The 20,715-nt window shown below is 31.0% G+C and overlaps 1 protein-coding gene and 1 non-coding gene across 2 annotated transcripts; both read right to left on the minus strand.

Moving 5' to 3' along the window:
* Positions 1-63: 63 nt before the first annotated feature.
* Positions 64-3,585, minus strand: LOC110994139 (serine protease HTRA2, mitochondrial). The gene is made up of 7 exons (XM_022260650.2): positions 2,951-3,585; positions 2,441-2,572; positions 2,123-2,219; positions 1,659-1,826; positions 1,153-1,253; positions 833-897; positions 64-238 (listed from the first exon to the last, which is right to left on the minus strand). The coding sequence occupies exons 1-7, from the start codon at positions 3,401-3,403 to the stop codon at positions 73-75; spliced, it is 1,182 nt and encodes a 393-aa protein (XP_022116342.1). The 5' UTR covers positions 3,404-3,585; the 3' UTR covers positions 64-72.
* Positions 3,586-11,143: 7,558 nt separating this feature from the next.
* Trnav-cac lies at positions 11,144-11,216 on the minus strand. Its single transcript has one exon. It is a non-coding gene; the product is annotated as a tRNA-Val (tRNA).
* Between the last annotated feature and the right edge of the window lie 9,499 nt (positions 11,217-20,715).

Below are 20,715 nucleotides of genomic sequence, written 5' to 3' on the forward strand. Positions count from 1 at the left end.
AACTATAAACATTCTATGTAGAGAATTTATCTCCGCGATTTCAAGGTAAATAAAACTAAAAAGCAAAGGTTTTCAATGTATTTCGGGTGCAATAACAATAGTTGTGCGCAATCTACCGCGTACAATCTGCACAGTAAGTTTGCCTGTGGAGTTTTCTAGAACCGAATAAAGGTCTGTTGCACTTGTCACGGGTGTACCATTTATGTGGGTCACTATATCACCTGGTTGGAGACCACCGCTGAAAAAAAAACATGTGTGCAATTCAAACGTGGTAGAAGTGAAACCTTCAAAAACCAAGTTTTTATAATTAATAATATGTCAATAAGACTATTTTCACTATCTAAATGTAGGATTAAACTTCTCTTTAAAATAATATTTTAATGTTAAATTTTAATTTATAAGTTTGATATCAATGTTTAATTTAGTTAACTAAAACAACTAAAGTTTGAAATCATCATCAATAAAAAAAAAGTTGATAGTAACGAGAGACAAGACATATACAACAAATAACAAGATAGCATTATACAATGGATAAATTAAGAAGTTTTCAGTAGTAAAAAGTAAGTTTTCACATAGATCTATGTTTTTTTAGTTCAAAAATTGATCAAATACTAGGGTATTATGCATCCTTTGTCACTCTCTCCCATGCCAAATCTTATGAATTTCTGTCTAACTCTTTCTACTGTCGCTCTTACCGTTGCATCCGGTTTGAAATCACAACGATTTAAAATTTACGAAATAATTGCACTTATTTGTATAACTTCTGTGACTTTAATAATTAACTTATATTTTCTAAATTAAAAGGCTTAGAATTTAGATTGTCGAAACTCACTTGTAAGCAGGTGATCCTATAATGACTTTCCAAACAAGAATTCCGTGATCTATATCAGTTGGCATCTGAAAAATATAGTTTTTTATATATTCCTATTTTCAATATTGTTTTATACACATTGATATATGTATAAAAAAATAAATTACTGTTTGTCTTGCTAATTCTCAAGAATAGATGGACCAATTTGGCTAATTTTAATCTTGAAATACTTCTGGAAGTTCAGGGAAGCCTATAAGGTAGATATCAAGAGTTTGATAAATAGTCAAGAGATAATTGTTTATTTAAAAAAAGGTTTGATTAAAATAAGTTGTAAAGTTTACCTCAGGATTCCTCATTCGCAACTCCAAAAGGATGTTGGGTGTCAATGATAACATTGTTATACCAAGGTAACGTCTTGATACTTGAGGTGACTTGGTTTTTCCTAGAAATAAAAAAAAACCATGAAAACTGTATGCTAAGAAAAATTATTGTCAACAAAAAACATACAAGTATGTTATTTTTTTCTTTGAGTGTTAAAATTTAAATGTTTAGAAGAAGGACTTTATCTAAGAGCGATAGCGACTTTATCATAGGTGACTTATATTTAGCTATAAGTAAATACTAACAACATTTGAAAAGTAAATTAAGGACATAGATATAAAGGATTTATTCGTATTATTATTTATCTAACATATTAAACAAAGATTTTAGCCATCTCACACAAATCATTTTGTGTAAAATAACCCTTCAATGCAAAAACATCCTCTAGAAAAACTTTATAATCCAATTGAAGAGAAATGATTATGCCAGTAATTATTGCATCATAAACAAATTGATAAACACTTACGCTTAGCCAAAAATTCTTTAACATAGTCAATTGGTATTGCAAAAGATATCCCTGAGGTTACTTTCATACTGTTAATACCGATTGCTTCACCATCCAAGTTGACTAGAGGCCCTCCACTATTACCAAAAGTAATAGGTGCATCTGTTTGTATGTAGACCATGTCTTTTCCTGAAAATTAAAAAGACTGATCAATATTTGGACTTGAGGCTTGGACAGTGTGTTATGTTTAAGAATCCTTCACATTCTAACAATCAATTATAGCTATAAAAATTTACTTTAAAATTGATCTTGGGTTAAAATTTCATATAATATAGTTACAGTAGGCATTATAACCTTAGATTAGTTGTGCGGAGTACTTAAGGTGTAATTTGCAGGGATACAATAATTAATAGAGGTTTGAACTTCAAACTGGCACACTTAACAAGTAATTGCAAGTCAAAAGAATAAGAATATTGCTATTATACCTTGCAATCCTAGTTCTTTACTATCTCTTTGAGTTGAACTGACTACACCTGCTGTAACGGTATTGCTCAATGCTAGAGGACTTCCCATTGCCACCACCTGTAAAAGTACAATAACAATTAGAAATATTTCAGGTTGTAAGTTGTGGTCTAATGTACCCAAGATGAGTAGATAGAAACTATATTTAAATTTTAGTTATATAGAAAAGTTTCAGTTTGAGATAAGAAAAATATCTGTATTATTAATGAAGACCCAATAGTTCGAAGCTAACTTAAATAACTAAGAACAATTTTATTGCTACTTAAAATTAAATTACAAACCCACTCGCCAGGTCGTAAATCTGCTGATGATCCCAATTTCATGACTGGCAAATTTTTTACTGGTATTCTCAATGTTGCTAAGTCTGATTTAATATCAAAATCCTCTACAAACCCTAAGTGAGTGGAACCATCCTGTAATTGTATTAATTACATGAAAACATTTTATAGTAAAAATAACTGCAAATAAAAAAATGATATGAAGTATTTTATGGCAGCCCGCATAGTATATATTTTATGATATATAACCATCCTTTCATTTAGAATTACAATATTAATTGGTGCATCTATGATATTACAGCATGTGGTTCAAATTATGTATTGTTAATGGTAACTAATAGATCCTTATCAGGAAGAGGTAAGGGGAGTAATAGGGTACTGTCAACACTAATCAAAATATAGTAATTTAAGGATTAAAAATCAATAAGAAAGAATTATAAGTGATGATAGTTTTCCTACAAGATTTTGCATCTATGTGCCCCAATAAGCATCAAGTAAAATTTTATAACTTACCATCAGTCGAACATTTACCACGGCATTAGGCTTATTCACGACGACATGAGCATTGGTTAAAATCAGACCATCTTCATTTACAATGAACCCAGACCCATTTGATATTGTGATAGGTCGTCCAGAAAATAGGTCAAGGCGTCTTCCATCCTGGATCTCAATATATACAACAGACGGTGCTGACACGTCTACCACATCAGCTATGAAGTTATACTTCTCCCGTCTACCCGATAAAGTTATAGTGGCAGCATTAATTTTCTCTTTGAGAGATACGTAACCAAAAACACCAGCAGCAATCGCTATAGTACCTCCAAAATAACGTTTACGCGAAAAATTCTCATCATCTTTATGGTTAGAGTACTTAAATGTAGATAAAAAACGACTAGAACATCTTAAACTATAATGTTTTAGTGAATTTTTAGCTAAAAATCGCGATACATCACAAGTTTTTATCATTTTGTTGACAAAATGAGAACTTTTCTTGTTGACATTTGCATAACCAATAACATTTAGCGATTAATGATGATATTATTTTATCCCTAATAGGAAAGGCAAAGGACTTTAGTCCACATTTAGCGATTGATGATGATGATGATATTAATTTATCCCTGATGGAAAATGCAAAGGGACTTTAAGTTAAGGATGGCGATCTGAGATCGATTAATCGAAGAATCGATTTTTCGAGCAGAAAATATCGATTTTTTAAATCGATATGAAGTACTGTGTCGATTCACTGAATCGATATATCACCCTTGAAAATCGACATTCGATTTTTTCTGTTTTGGTATAAACCATACAATTATTTGCATTTAGTTGAATGTGCCTGAATTATAAGAGTGCTGCCGGTTAAAGAGTTAACTACTCATAAACTCGCGAGATGGCTGTATGTTTAGTATCCTTTACTCGCCTCTCTTTAATAAAAAAGTTACGTTTGTAGTCTTTGACTTTATGTATTTATAATCTGTGACGATTGATATTGCATTATCCATTTGTTGTTGTCGTTTAATGAATACTGTTATTAGCGTAATATGAGTATTTTCATGATTGATTTTCATCAGATTTTCATGTAGTGTTTGTTGCGAAATAAAAACTAATTGAGAGTAGGTAAGTAAATAAGTAAAGCGCTTCTTATTTTTTACTTTGACGCTATTATTTTCAGTTTGTTCTGTTAGTTGTGATTATCATTTAAATTTACTTTTACACAGGAATAATCAGCATTGAAATAACTAATAAGTAATATGTGGAATTCTTATTGATGGAAGTGTTCATACTTCATTCACGATTACTTTATGTCCAATTATCTATTTAACGTCAAAGCATCAAATTATTCATCTTGTTTACAGAAAAAATAGTAAAGCTCCCATTATCATTTTAAAAATAAACTATCGCTTTTACTCTAATTTTATTTTAATCAAGTAATCGCCAGGCTAGGGATGGCGATGCTTTCCGAAAAATATCAATTTTTAAAGCAATTCGTATCTTAATTAATCGATTCACATTTATTTACCAGTTATAATTCCCAATGCTTAATATTTAAACTTTTAACTCTTACCTTATTTTTTACTTTTTTGCAATCAATAAAAACATTCAGTATATAAATACTTATTTTTTTTTTATAGTTGATCTTATAGTTTGATACGGTAATAAAAATAATTGTTATTTTTGAATTCCCTGATTTTATTGATAAGATATCGTTAATTGCAATATTAATCTTGTTTTTAGTAAAATTGATACAAATTTACATTGTAAACGCAAACTTGAAAAAAAGATCGATTTTTTAAGAATCGATTTTGTAGGCCTCGATTTTTTCGTGAATCGATTCATTAGACTACGATTCGAATCGATTTAAAAATCGATCTTTTTCGTAAAGAATCGCCATCCCTACTTTAAGTTAGCGATTGATCTTAAACGACAATGGACAGCTTAGCTTACCATATGCTACAGATAATAAGAAGTCGATTCAAAATAATAACAATAATATTATCTAAGCTTGCTTTATTATTTAAAATAATCTTATTTAAACATGTAATAGTTATTTCATTATTTAAAACGCTCGTTCTTATTACGTCCTCTTTGATCTTGGAGATTTTCTTTCTGAAATTATTATGAATCACCAGTCATTATTTTATATTTACATTGTTATACAATATGGAGGACATCTTCAACGTCGGTATTTTATGTGACTGTTCATTATATATGATTGGTGTTAGCGGAACACGCCCTTTTATATTATATTGTTATAGAAAAAACAACGAGAGAGAGAACAAAAGTGCTTGGATCTTTCAAAGCTCTAAGATTTGAATGATGATGTATGATGGTGAACTTATTGTTCTATTGTAAAAAAAGTATTCACGAGTATTCTAGCGAAAAATAAAAAACATAAGTTTACTTTTTTACTTAACTTTAGTTTTTCTTATGATATTAAAAAGTCTGCTAATATCTATCTTGGCAATACGTGAAGTGATCTTAAAGTGATCGTGAAGTGATCCTCACGCATTGCCAAGGCCCGAGCAACCTTTGCACAACTTCGGCCTGTATGTCACGGATATTGACACGTCGAATCAAGATTAAATTATTCGGATCCAACGTCAAGTCTATGCTGCTCTATGGGTATGAAACGTGGAAGGTCACCAAAGACATCTCGCACCGACTCCAAGTCTTCGTCAACCGTTGTCTTCGCCATATTCTGGGCATCTACTGGCCTGAAATCTGTAATTTGTAACGAGCAACTTTGGGAGCGCTGCCGAGAAACCCCGATCAGTCAGCTGATCAAGAGACGCTTCGAAGGGATCCCAATCATATTCCCAAGCAGGCGTTTGATTGGTACCCTGATACCCACAAGGAAAGCGAAAGCGTGGCCGTCCCAAGCAAACCTGGCGCCGTACAGTAGCAGACGAGGCAAAGAGAGTTGGTAGGACTTGGACCGAGTTGAAATATGAGGCCCAAGACCGAACGCGATGGAGACTCACTGTGGACGCCCTCTGCCCGACCTAGGGGCTATAAGACATTAACTAACTAATGTCTATCTTATTTCAATGAATAAATATATACTTACTTTTATTTTTGCGTGCTCTTCTCGTAGTCCCTAAAACGGTAACGTTTATGTATGTTACTTTTGGGCGTTTAGCCTTATTAGCTTATTAATAGAAGTGTTGTAATATATGAATCGCTATTGATAAAATATAGTAGAAGATCCTTAGATACCCTTCGTACACAGAGCACATTCATACAGTCAAAGAAAACGAACGAAACGAAGTATGGTCTTGCTTTTGTATGTGTTATGTACTCGAGGTACCAACTTTATTTAAACGAAGCTTCGCGACATTCGCACCGATGACTCATGAGAGTGAAATGATAGAAATGGACGTGTTTTGACACATATATATATATATAGTAATTTTGCTATTTACATAATATATATATGTATATAGTAGATTGATTTGAATAAAAAAAATATATACTTTTTTTCTATTCAAATCAATCTACTTAAGGTTTCTATTATGTATTCAAAAATATGTTGAAGAGCTATTATTATGCTTATTTAGGTTTGCATAACATCCAAATATGCATAACTTACCTAATATATTAGCTTCTTCTACTTCGTAGTAATTCACAATTACTTCACCTAACATGAGAATCATATTATTATAGACGGAAAATCATTATTTAAATTGTTTACCACTCATATAAAATTTAAAGTTTTTTTTCACTTTAGTTCGATAATATAGCTTTTTTTAATTCAACAGTAGAATATACATTATTACCCTACATTTAACTTTTACTGTACGCAGTTTCATAGAAATTCCACTGCACCGTTCTGCAACTGATAAGACTTCAGCTTCCGAAGTATTACAGTAAATGCATTTGAAATATAATATTTTAATATTACCGTAGACGATTTTACGATTTTTTTTTTAGATTGATTTTTTTATTCTATTTATTATAGCAATAATAAAAAGAATAATTAGGAAAAAAAAAGGTATTGATTTACACATAACAATTGTCTTAGATCAAGCAAAGCATTTTGGCTTTTTAAAAAGATCATTCTTTAAATTTACCACTACGATTAATCATTTTAATTTATAGAGCTTGGAAGATAAAGCGCACTTCCCTAGACCTAAAGGGAGCACCAGCCAAACCAGTGGCCAGCGCCGAAGAAGTTTTTTCATCGTCATCATATCATTTTGTAGCGGAAGATTGTAGGTCTCGCTACAAGAGTTACATCAATTACATCTTATATCTCGAATGAATTATTTTTAAAGTATTACAAATATTTACCCGATTGATCGACTGAAAACAAAAAGTGACGAATTTACTTTTTTGGATAATGTAAAGCGACGAACGAAATTTGATGAAATGATGCATATTATGTTCTTTTGGATAGTAAGGGAAGGAAAGGCAAACATTGAAAAATTATAATGTTTTAATCTGGTCTCTTACTTCCGTCTGTGAACGAAACGTCGTCTTCGTCTTTAACCTCTACACTTTCAAATACATACGAGAACACACCCATGCATTCCCGCATTGTTAATTTATTATAATATTATGTTTATGAACCATGAACCACTAAATACTTGCAATCTGGTCACCAACAACACAAGAGCTACCTATTGTGGGAGGTTTAGTTGAATTTTGTCGCTACCATTTTTCTGTCATGAATAAATGATTTATATTAAATATTATTGTTTTGTTTTTAAGAATAACCTACCATCGATGTCAGTTATTTTGACGTTATTCATATATTCAGTAGCTGAAAAAACATACATATTAAATTAAATAGAACCCTTCTGATTATTTCTTTATAATTGAAATTAATTATACTGCAGCTTCTGAATTAAATTAATAATATTATACCTAAAACACGGTAAAAAAACTACAAAAGGATTTTGTATTAGAATGACATTAGCGCATGGTTTGTCACGTGACAATTTTGATACAAATTCGTTTATCGTTAGTGGGTCACGCTTGTCGTTGTGTGATGTGTCAATCTCCAGGTCTAATGGTACATTATTACGTGGTCTTTTTAAATCAGACAACGACAATGATATATATATAGACTTGGCATAAAATTTTTTAAAATAATTTTACGTGGCAATAATTTTAAATACTTACCTAAGACGATCGGTATCAGTATATAGGAGGCTGTTTCCCTGCCCAGCATTTTAATTAAGACTTTGACATTATCTTTAAGATCTTTTAACCAATCCGGATCAGGATTTTCTAAAAAAAAATGTTACATTTTTAATAATATCGTTAAATTGTATAATGCCTACGATTGATTCTTGCTTGTTTTGTGTATTGACGAAATGTATCAAGATATAAATATACTGTATTGATGAGAGAAACTTCGGTTGTCTTGTTAAAGAAAAATTTAAAACTAAAAACTTTAAAGAGCATCGATATGTGCTTGTTTGTTCTATGTCCTACTTTTCAATATAAGATAAGTTATGTTCTTGAGTGGTCTGTACAACTAGCCTCATCATGTCCGCCATTTTGTTAGACTAGTTTCTGTGGAAGCACTCAAATGTTTTACACAAATATCGAGGCTATAACATAAAGAGAGCCTACAAATATTCAGACTCTAAGTAAACAGGAAGTAGGTACTGTTTATTAACCGATTCCGTCAGTTATAGTTTTTAAACTGTAGTGTTGTTTTCAAATACTTCGATCAACGATCTATATTAACCAAAAAATACGCTTTCATTTTTTAGGGTTTTATAATATCTCTAATTATTATTTATGTTGTAATTTTGGTGGTAATATTTTTTATGTAAATTTTATCTATTATTTTTTTATATTGCCTTTCAAACAACAAAATTAGAGTTTTTAAAAAATGGAATGAAAAGTATCTAAATAATATGATACCACGGTATATAACAAACAAGCAGTCACGCGGCTAAGTCTAAATAAATACAATTTATTTCGAAATAAGCTAGAAGAAGAATTAATATTACCCAGATTTTGCAGGAAGTATATACAATATATTGAGTGACTACGGTTTTTATTTTCCTTGAATTAATCCAAGGTATAGTGGCAGGTAGAAGAAGACCTGGCCGCAGACGCACGTTTCGGGTTAAAAATTCTTCGGCAATGGTTTGGTCAAAGCACTACGGCACTGTTCACAAGCTTTAACTCTATTAGTACCTACTCATCCGTTTTGTTTTATTATTAATAGTATCATCTATTGTAACGTAACATGTAAAGTTTATATTAAAGTAAATATATACCTATCCAATATTTATGCGAAACCATTTCTCACTTATCTGATCCAAGTCTCAGTCAGGGTTTTTAAACCAAACAAACCTTACTTATTCAGTTATCCCTGTTTCGTTATTTTTTAGTCAGCTTTTTATGGCAAATAATGAACTTCTTGGGATTACTTATTAACACCATCTATATTAGTATATGTAGTAATAAATTTACATGAAGCTTATACACAAAGTAACATTCATGTTTAAATTTCAGCGTTATTAGAAGTTTAAAACGTGCTTTATCTTAATTAAAACCATCTCTGTCAATCTTTCACCTCGTCTGATAAACTGACCCACTCTTGAAATACTTATTTTTTATTTTTGAAATGTATTTTTAAACTGATGACTTGTACATAAAAACCTATTTATTTTTCTGTTTATATTGGTAATATATACGACATTAAATTATTTACAATCCATACCTACGTAGTTATAAAATTTAAATAGATTAATAAAATACGGGGTTTGGCTGTATCATGGAGACGGTCGTCTGTTGTGTGTGAATACGTTTATCTATACTAATATTATAAAGAGGAAAGGTTTGATTTTTTGTTTGTTTGTATGAATTGAATAGGCTCCGAAACTACTTGGCAGATTTGAAAAATTCTTTCACTGTTGGAAAGCTACATCATTCCTGAGTGACATAGGCTATATTTCATTTTCAAAAAAATAGGCATCCTTACTAAAATTACGATAACATTAACATTTGTTTATTATTTGATACAATTCTAACAGATGGCGCTGAGTTAAAGGTAGTAGTTTGGCAAGACGACGTTTGCCAGGTCAGCTAGTGTAACATAAACGCAGATCGTAACTTCTACTCAATTAACAACAAAATGGCGGTACTTCCCCTCCACGTCGCGCGATGCCTTACTGTTTTTGCATTAGCAATTATATTAACAGTGAATTATTTAATTCTTTAGGTAATCATACAGTACAATTTTGGATATATAGAATATTATTCGTTCTGCAGCGCCAAACTTCATCCCATGATTTTTATACCATTTTAAAGATTCATCAAAACTAAAAAAAAATTTCTTCCTGTTGTTGATTTTCTTAAATGTATTTTATTATCTGGGATGTCACGATATTGTTTTATATCAATTAAATATAATTTAATGACGTTTATAAATTACTTACCGTAGTCTCCGGAAATCCCGGATTTCAATACGGGCTTATGTTCCACACTGGCTAACCCTGAAATAAAATAGGATAGAAAAAACTGTGTAAATAAGATCTTATAAATATCACAAAATCAATAGTTTTGGTTATGTCTAAGTTATACTTAGCCAATATGTATAAAAAGCATCTTAATCTCAGCAAAATAATCTGAGCCATATTATCTTTCTATATAAATCGAAATTAAATTTATAAATAACTGAGATTTTTGTGAAACTTCTGTAAAGAGTTCGTACATCCGTTGGAGATTTGATTGAAGTTTTAATCTCTAAGCTTACAAAGATAAAACAAAGAATTTAATATTGTCTACAATTTTTTTTACCTTTGGAGTTTACTGAAAATAGGAAAAATATTGTAAATAAACGATCTCAGGGATGAGGGATGCACAAGACACTTTTTTACTAGGAAATAATATTGAGATAAGAATATTTAATGGAATTTAACCTGACATTCGGAACTAGGCGAAACACCAATTATTGTAAATCGTAAATTATTTATATAGAAACCCATATAATTCGTCAAGGCGTACCTTTTACATGGAGCAAAAGTTTTGCATTCTTCTCTATTTCTGAAAATTAACTATAAATTTTATTATTAAATAAATTAAGCATATTAATAAATATGTAAAATTCTTACCGTCTACATATTTTGCAATATATCGCTTCGCGTCTTCGTAGCCGTAACTATTAATAGCTTCATTTATTTTCTGACGAAGACCAGTTAACCATTGAGGTTCAAAAGTACCTAAAAAGTTATAAAATTTAATTGTTTCCGCCCGGGATCGAACCGGGGACCTTGTGCGTGTGAAGCACACGTGATAACCGCTACACTACGGAAACTTGATGTAAAATGGTAAAAAAATACGAATACTTCGTATCGGACCAAGTATAAAAAAATAAACAAAATGTGATAAGTTTCTCCGATAATTTTAAAAACCATTTCAATTTGCTAATAAAATTATAGGCTATGAAGTTTATACAATTATATATTTTTTAATTTGGCTTTAACATTTCAAATGATTTATTCATCATCTGAAGGACCCACGAAAATGCGTCTCTAAGCAAGATGGCGTTGCACCCGCTCGTATGACGCTATGAAAACATCGCAACGCCAACATTTAAAATTACTCAAAATCCATCTCCGACGATATTAAACTCTAGGGTAATATTAGGATTAGACAGGCAGACGACATATTGTTAACTGTCATGGTACGTTATCATAAATTCACCTGTAACTGAGTCATGTGACTAACGTATAAAAATCAATATGTTTATATAAATTAGTGATTATTTACAAAGAATTTTCTCTCCATAAGGCTTTTAAAAGGTTGTATGTTTTATTGTTTACTTGTATCCTTATTAATTACCTCCGGTGTATTGTGATCTAAAAATTGGTTCGCTTGCTTCTGTTTTGTCTACAAAAAAAAAACAATCAATTTGAATTTTGTTGATTATGTTAGGAATAGTTAAAAAAATTTCGACGTAAATTACTTGTCACTAAAATGTTCCCACATATTATGTTGTAATTGACAGCGAAAATCTGAAACAAAAATTGGTCTGTATCTATTGGATTTTTCCTCTTTGGCCAAAATCAAAAACAAAAGGGGCGTAATCCTATTTTAAGATAACTAGTAAAAAATGCAACTTATTATTCGAGTCGTTTTTTATTGAAAATTTAATGCTTAAGCTAAGATTTCCTTGAAGAAGATGGTTTTATTTTGCTTTAATTACTAAATTTCTCACAGAAATTTGATCCTTATTAAGAAATGTTTCAATGCTATTTTAAATTGTCTTTAATATACTGGCTCATATAATACTTCAGATTGAAAAGGGCAGTTATTGATTATTAATAGCCATGAAGGAACGAGTGAAGAAAAGTCATATAAAATTTTTTCAAAACAGACCAAGCCTTTAATTGTCCTTTACATTACGAAATATTTTACGAGTTTAACATTATAGATCGTTCGTTTTAATTCGATGGGTCTTCAGATGAGGCCTGGTGACGTTACATTTACTCAATAGAACATTAATAACGCATTTAAATAAAGCAATTTATCTGTAGGTAGGTACTTACGAAATAAAAGAAACAATTTTTATAATACATTTTCGTAAACTAACAATTTTCAATGCAATTTTACGAGCAAAGATTTAATTAAATCACATAGGTAGGTATAATTATTTTAAGATTATGATTCTAGTTTTTAGTATTATGTATTTACATTTAACTGATATCTAAAATAGCAATAAAGTCGATTTATCAGAATTCTTTATTTTTTCGAAATACGCAACACGTGAACCGAAACACTTGATAGACTGTTTTATTTGAAGAGGGCTGATGATATCAAGGACTCAAAGCTCACTTTGGAGTAGTTTAACCGATAACGAAGACTACAGATGACCTCCATTGTATATGTATACGCTAGGCATATTATGGAACAACTAAATGAAACTCCAAGTAAATACAAGTTAGAGAAGATAGTATCAGCAATTACATCACTGCCACGAAAACAGAATATACTTTGTCGAGGCCAAAGCACTGCATTACTGGCGGTATTAATTTCCAAAAGACGGTATAGGTTGATTTAAAAGAAATGTGTGAGCCCCTGTTTTAGAAAAGCAGTATATTAATTTTACGTGAATAACCATCAATCAGGCTCATTTATCGGGGTCTGTGAACAGGTCCTATATTAAATGCAGTAGCAAAGTCATCCATTCTTATTTGCTACCTGCGGTTAATAAAACTTTCCACGTCTTTTGCAAAGTCAGAAAGTCTGAAACTAAACCTATTTCGGTTAGTCTATGTAAATATCTAAGGCTTAAATGTGATTTTAGTTGTAAATATTATTTTATTTGAAATATTTACTAACAATTCATCGTAGGTTTTTATTTATTTATGTCCTGTCACCCCAAAATGACAATATATAACAGGGTATATTTTGGTCGACCATTTATGAGGTAAGAGGTGATCAGTATCATGTGTGTACCAGGGACTTGAGATAAAATTACTTTTCAACAGGCGTGACCACCTACGCCAAATTAATTTGTATGAAAATGGTCTAGTGGCGAAGCATGAGACAATGTCTTTCCCATACAAATTAGTTAACCATGTTCAAAAGTTATTTTGTTTTAAACTACAGATATTCTTTGACATATTAAATAGAAAATACTCCAAAAACTTTCAGTGACCATCGTTCTGTATACAGTGCTATTCAAAATACAAATTGTAATGTTAATGACGAAAATGTAATATTAATTATTTAACTAATTACCAAACTGTCTCTGAATAGCAGCAGATATTTTGACACGTGATTAATTATTCATAACTTAATATGTGTATGAGATAGGTAAAGCAATACAATTTATTTTGATATAAAGTAAATTTGGAGGTTTCACTACCATTAACTTGTCTGTTATACTTACTGACTTACTTTCCTGACTATGCGATTTACATTTACATTGTGTAATTTACTGTCCCAAGAAAATTTTGTGTGTCAATAAAGAGTGATCTATTTTTTATGTGCTTAAAATTGCGTTTAATTTTTTTTTAAATGGACAGTGGCCGTATTAATTTTTTATTTGTTTCTTGAAAAATAACTATTTTGTACACGTAAAAAGAAGTACATCTTTGCACGTGTAAGCAAGACTCTTAAACGTTCTTAGGTAAAACACACATAAACAAGGGTCATTTGTATCCAAATCACGTAGAGATCCTTTGAAAAGTACCCTTTGATCTATCCCTTACTCAAAAGAATATTAACTCGATGTATTATTTACTTAAGAAAATGTTTATTTAGTATTATTGTTTGTTCAGTTGCCTAAGAACGTAAACAGTTTTTGCGTAACTGAATAATAAAATAGGAATATTTTTCAGGTTTTTCATTACTTAAATAGGCGAAGGAAAATAGTGTGCGATACGACTTAAAAAACATTATGTAAGATTATACTTGCGAGGCGGATTACGTATGCAAAAACCCGAGACGCGATAATATACGCGTTGGGTATTTTAAATTTTGGTATAATTTAATAAGTATATATTTTTTAGTCTAATAACATGTCTAAAGCGTGTGAAGCGAGGAAGTAGGTTCTATACCCGGCGGTTCTCTAAAGGATTCCTTCATGTTCCTATGTACGACAGGGGAAAACATAAGTATAAACCGGCATGTGGCACCTGAAAGACTTGGGTATAAGACACAAAGTATAGAGCTTTTGTCAGGTGAAGTTAGCTGATTACCTACTTGCTTATTGGAAAATAAAGTTATCATCAGACATGTACAGAAACCTTCTTTTAACAACAATTATCATATCTTTTAACATAAATTGCACACACACAATCCTTTACATCCCGTTATTAAACACAATTTAAAAGAAAAGTTCGATTGTTTGAGCTATTAGTTACACGAATTCTATTGCGAAGCATACAGACGACGAGATACGACTTTTTGCAATATATTTTGCTCTACATAGATTCTCAACGTCCGTTGCGTCACGTCTAATCGTTTTGAAGGGAGGTTTTGGTGCGCACCATCATTTTAAAGCACTAAAGTATTTCCAAACCAATTCAACTCAGGGTCCTTCAGGGTAAGAGTGTACCAATTCTCAAAATACTCTTACTTGCGAGCAGTGTGTGTATTATTTTATGTGTTGATAACCCTGTTAAAATGCGTATGTTAAAACATCTAAGCGAACGTCTGTGCTCAGTATTGTGCTTATGATATTATTTACATGGACGTTAAAGAGTGTGAGTGTGTGTGTTAAAGAGTAGGAAGTTTATATTAGTTCAGTGACACGAAACTAGTCGGATTCGAGAGCATTCGATTACAACTATAAATGAAGGTCCATACGATCTTGCTTTCGAATGTAATTTCCGCTAAAGTCAGTCCAGACATCTTGATGAGCATTTACTAACTTGTCGACGAAAATTTGATTTCATATCTCGCAGAAACCAATGTATTAACAGACGCCCGGTCTAAGTTAGTAAATTGCGATTTGCATTTGCATAGAAACTGCATTTAATAGCCGTAGAAAAATCAACGACTCGTAGCAATTACGATTGGGTTTGAGACTCTAGACTTTAGTTTGCGAAATTTATTTTTTCGCTTGTAGAATCGGAATAAGTATAAGAATAAAAAGAAAATATTTTTTTTAATTAAAAATACTGACTCACGATGTTCCTTCACCATACGAACGAGCGTTAAATGCTCATATAGAAGAACAACAGGGGTTCGAACCTGCGATCTTAGAGATGAAAGGCGACCAATGATCTGTGCCTACCAAATACAATAGATAAATCAAATAATTGCATCCTCTACCGAATTCAACTTTTACTCCTATATATATATATATATATATATAAAAAGATTTTACTTTAATATAATTACGGTTATTTGTGTTCTATACTGTCACAGTTTAACAATACTTGCTCGCATAGAAAACTCATACATTTCGCTGATTAAAGTGATATTTGATGCAACGTGAATACATTAATTCCAGGCTTTGCTTCCTAACGATGTTGCGGATGCCTTTCAATCGTTGGGACTTGGGAATCGTACACATTGACTACCCTTTGAGTAGATTTGTGGAGCACCATCTGGTGAGTGCATTGCTATACAGCAATAGCTGTACTAAACTAATTACTGCATTATGTTATTATTATTATTACAAATTATAGGTGAATTCGTATATGACCAATGATTTACTTTAAGACGTTTGGTTGTATATTGTTAACAGCACAAACAAATATTTATTTTAATAATTTCTCAAAGATATAATAGATCAATTTATTTTGTTATATTCTAAAACTTTATTAAAATATTATATTTTAAAGTCTTAGCAACCTGATGTTATATATTGTTAGTTATGAGATTTAGGCATCTAAGTTTAATTTTTAATGTTTTTATGTAGGATAATTGGTATGGGAATTATTTTGGAGTTCTATCGAATTAGTAGTAACTGTTAAGGTAAACAAATGTAGTGGAATAAATAAATAAAAAAAAAATGTTGTCAATAATTTTAATCACATCTTTTGATGATGGATAAGGATTTAGTTCGGATTATTTAATGCTAATTATGTTATTATATCATAAGATAACCAGTTGCAGAATTTCATTTCATGATGGCGCCATAATATCAATTCTACTTTCTATATTTTCGATACAGATGAAAGTTTTAAGATCCAATGTCTTGTCGATTTAAACATAAAAACATAAAGTGCACCTCAAATAGATAGATATTACTCTATATTTACTAATTTAACCTACAATAGCATTTATAGAACAGGGAGCACACGGCTGGGAGGCTCACCTGATGTTAAGTGGATAGCCCATGGACACTTTAAACTAGAGAGTTTGGTCTGCGTTGCCGGTTGCTTCGGAAATACTTCATTCCATACCGTGGTTGTGCGAGGCGAAACATTTAGTAAATTTATTTATTTATTTATTTATTCGGAAACCAAACAGAAACATCCTTATAATAAAAACAAAGTCAAAAATAAAACACAAAACAAACACACTGGATGCATCCACAATAGGTTACACTTATACAACCATGTGATACAAAAAAAAAACATGACAACAACACACATAATAATAGAGTTAAGACATTAACAGTTGCTTTATTTTATTCTTAAACAAAGCAGTAGTGGAGTGCGAAAAGGGTCAATCAATGTTTTTGATAGAATCTAGAGTAAAACCTAACCGTTTTGTGTGCAATATCCCTAACGTAAATCCCTTAATTACACCGTCTATTTTGTACGGTTGCATTGGCCCTTATCACAAGCTTTTGCTGTGTTAGGTAATACTTTAGGCAAAAGCAGGTTTTACGAAATTAACTGAGATAAGATTTATGGGCAAACATGTTAATGTCTATGTTTCAGTTAAGGAACAAAATTACTAATACTATTCAGAGAATAGTTTTATTATTTAATCGTATAAGTTTCTTCTTTGATACTTTCTTAGTGCTTAGCACACACTTAGGTACCTAAATTCCTGGATTATCCTAGACTCCTGATATGACATTGAGCAAGAGCATTAGTACATAGCACCATTATAAACTTTTTGTATATAAATTGTTGATTAAAAATTGATAGATTTGATTTGGTACAGTTTTAAGCTATCTAAACTGTATGATAACTGTGATGACACCACATGACGATCTATGACATTTAATTATATAATGCAATTTAATCTGGTATATACTCATAGTCATGTTGGACAAATCCCTAATTGTATTTACTGATACCCAATAAAAATCTCTACTACATCATTCGAATTGACTCAAAGGTGAAAACCAAAATGCATTGAGCCCTGACACCCCTTTCATTCACATACTAATTGGGGAATGTGGGAACACTGGACAAGTTAAGCGGATCAAGGTATATTTTCTGTACTTAGCAACTTCCAGTGTTGCCAGCTGTAATCTACGCTGATCTAGGGAAATTTGAGAGTTGATAATTCTTGATATCGTCCTGTTAATGTTATACTTTTTAATAATGTAAGGATGAATAATTGGATTTGTGTGTACCTTTAAAAGTAGAATTAAATTAACTTAATAATTTTATTTTAACGTTAATTTTATTTATCTAAAAAGCAACAGCCTGACAACTATTTAGTTAAGTTAAGTAAACATAAAAGTGATTCTGTTTTTTTTACTTGGGCGACATTTAAGTAAAATTAACCCTTGAATGTCGCCACACTGTAACTTTCATTGCTTTTCATCCGGCATTCTATGATTCCAGTATTGCTAAGTTGGCGGGACGAGTGCACGTCCCTGAAGTGTCCGTTGTAGTAGAACGTAGTCGTAACTTTCGTTGTTCAAGAAGTTTTAAAAGTGTGCAATTTCGTTCTTTGACCGCGAAATATTATTGGTAAGTTAAATACTTTGTCAAGCGATTTTACTTCGTAATAAATTCAATAATTACATATTTGTTTTCGAACCTGTAAATAATATAATCTTATCTAACAAAAATATTATGAAATATGTCACTTTTAGGATTAAAAACAACATATTGAGAACATAGATATGTCATTGCGATTATAGTTTGACATAGGGCCTCTATGCAAGTTTAAGTGACAAATTTTACATATATTAATTGATTTGAAAGTCTAATCGCAGATAGCTGTATCTCTATCAATACTTTTAAATACAAATTGGAAAGCCTTTTTATTTAAACTTTAAATATCTTTTAATTTATAATTACGTAATTTGACTAAGGTTTACATATGATATCCGTTAAGTATCGATTGTTAAACTAATTATATAACAGTGCGAATCAAATACGAAATTTAATGAACAATAAATACACAACTTTTAAGCTTTCGATTGGTTTTCTAAGTGAAGTTATTTGATAAGTACGTAATTATCCATTATCGCCTCAGGAAGTTGTGCTCAGTCTAGTATGTGAAATTCTAAACAGTACAGTTTAGAATTAAGCAAAATGTCCTTGTTTTGCTTAATTCTGTTCTCTATTGTTCATCTGAAGATGAACGGTATTTTCTGTCTTGAACGACTTTACAATGCATAGCTACGAAAGGTACAACACTGAACAAATTACAAAGAAATAACATTGAGCATAATATGCTCATCTTATCATTATTAAATAAATAAATAATTAATCTTTCTAAAGTTTTCTGTAAATATAACAAAAAAGTTGTGAACAAAAATAAGAAGTATAATAATATAATAGGAAATCAGCTAAAGAAAATATAAATATGAAAAAACGTGTATTTTTCAAAAATCCTACCTATATAACTATGTATAACCAAAAATACACGGTGTATGTTATCTTCTAACAGTATTATTATCACAGAGGGAAAGCCTGCTTGTATTAATTTTTAATAAATGTGTTTCACGCAGAAATGTGTTTTATTCGTGTCCTGGCGCGTCACCAGACTTCATTGGTTTTCACGGTACTTAAGCAATTATGATAACTTTTCGTTTCGAATTCGAATCTATAGAGGTTTTACTACGTATCTTAGTATGACTCTGAAATCTCAAAAACTAACACAGACACACTGCATGATCATAACAACTTTCAGCTACATGTGCATACCCATGTACACACTCCCTCGTTCACTCATGCTTGATTTGTAACACTAAAATAAATATTTTTTTTATTTCTTTAAACTCTTTTTACCACGCAATAATTGTTTTCTAGTTACCCACGACACATGGGGCTATGAATTTGGTCACAACCCCTTTGTCAAATTTAATTTTTCATAAAGAAAGTCAAACAAAATTAAATCTATTTTGAGGAACTGCCAAAAAATTTTTTCCGTACGAAGTGTACAGACGGCGCTCAAGACGAGATTGTGACTTGAGGCGCTAATTAGAATACGGATGCTAAGCTTTTACTAAGTTTCGTTTATATGTATACTAATAACAAGAACATACAAAGGTGAATTAACGTGTATGGTTTAACGACGACTACTTCCGTCTACCTCCATATGCAAGAACAGAACGCTAATTCAAATGCCTCTTCAATCAAGCAAGATTTCGTCCCCGCAACGTATTTATTAGTTTAGTCCACCAATCTAGAAGTCTCTACTATAAAAATAATGGTACGGGTTGACCTTGTCTGTAAAGAAAATCTTTTGATGAAAAAATAAATCCAGGGCCGCTATAACATTTTACGTCTGGGCCTCAGCTTTCTGTGATCATTTTGCGTTTCCTTATTGGCTAGTAGGTAATCGGCCTTATTTGTCTGACATCGAATTTTTGGGTCTAAAACATGCTGGTTTCCTCACGGTGAACCTGTTCATAGATGAAAAAAAAACAATTCACTAACTATTTATTTTGCTTATCAATATCAATATTGTTTGTTTGTTTGTTCCTTTTTGTAAATCTTTTTAGTTATAACATATCATGTATTCCATCTGTGGCTATGTTCTCGGTGTATTTGTTTGATATTATATGTATTTTGTGTTAGCTGTAGGAGTAGAAAAAATAAAATATTACAAATGCAGAAATGTTTATTATGGTAATGCATGTTCAGAACGATTCGTTGACCGGCTATTTTATACAAGTATTAATATAAATTAGTATAATAATGGTAAACTACCATAGACCTAATCTGAAGATAAAAACAGAAGAACCTAGCTTAGATCTTAAATTATAAAAAATCAGGTATATAAATATATCTAATAGGCTAATCGAAATTTAACATGTACCGGGCATAAACACCGGGCACAGAGTGATTACCTATATGCCCATATATGTATGGCGTATTAATTTGAAAACTTGTGAATTTGCCAAAGTAGAAAAAGCAATGTTGTCAGTCTTACCAATAATATTATTTTAGACGACTGTTATTGTTTCATTGTAAGTCAATTATGTGATTTTTCTG

Source organism: Pieris rapae, chromosome 11 (assembly GCF_905147795.1).
Source record: "Pieris rapae chromosome 11, ilPieRapa1.1, whole genome shotgun sequence".
Classification (NCBI taxonomy): domain Eukaryota; kingdom Metazoa; phylum Arthropoda; class Insecta; order Lepidoptera; family Pieridae; genus Pieris; species Pieris rapae.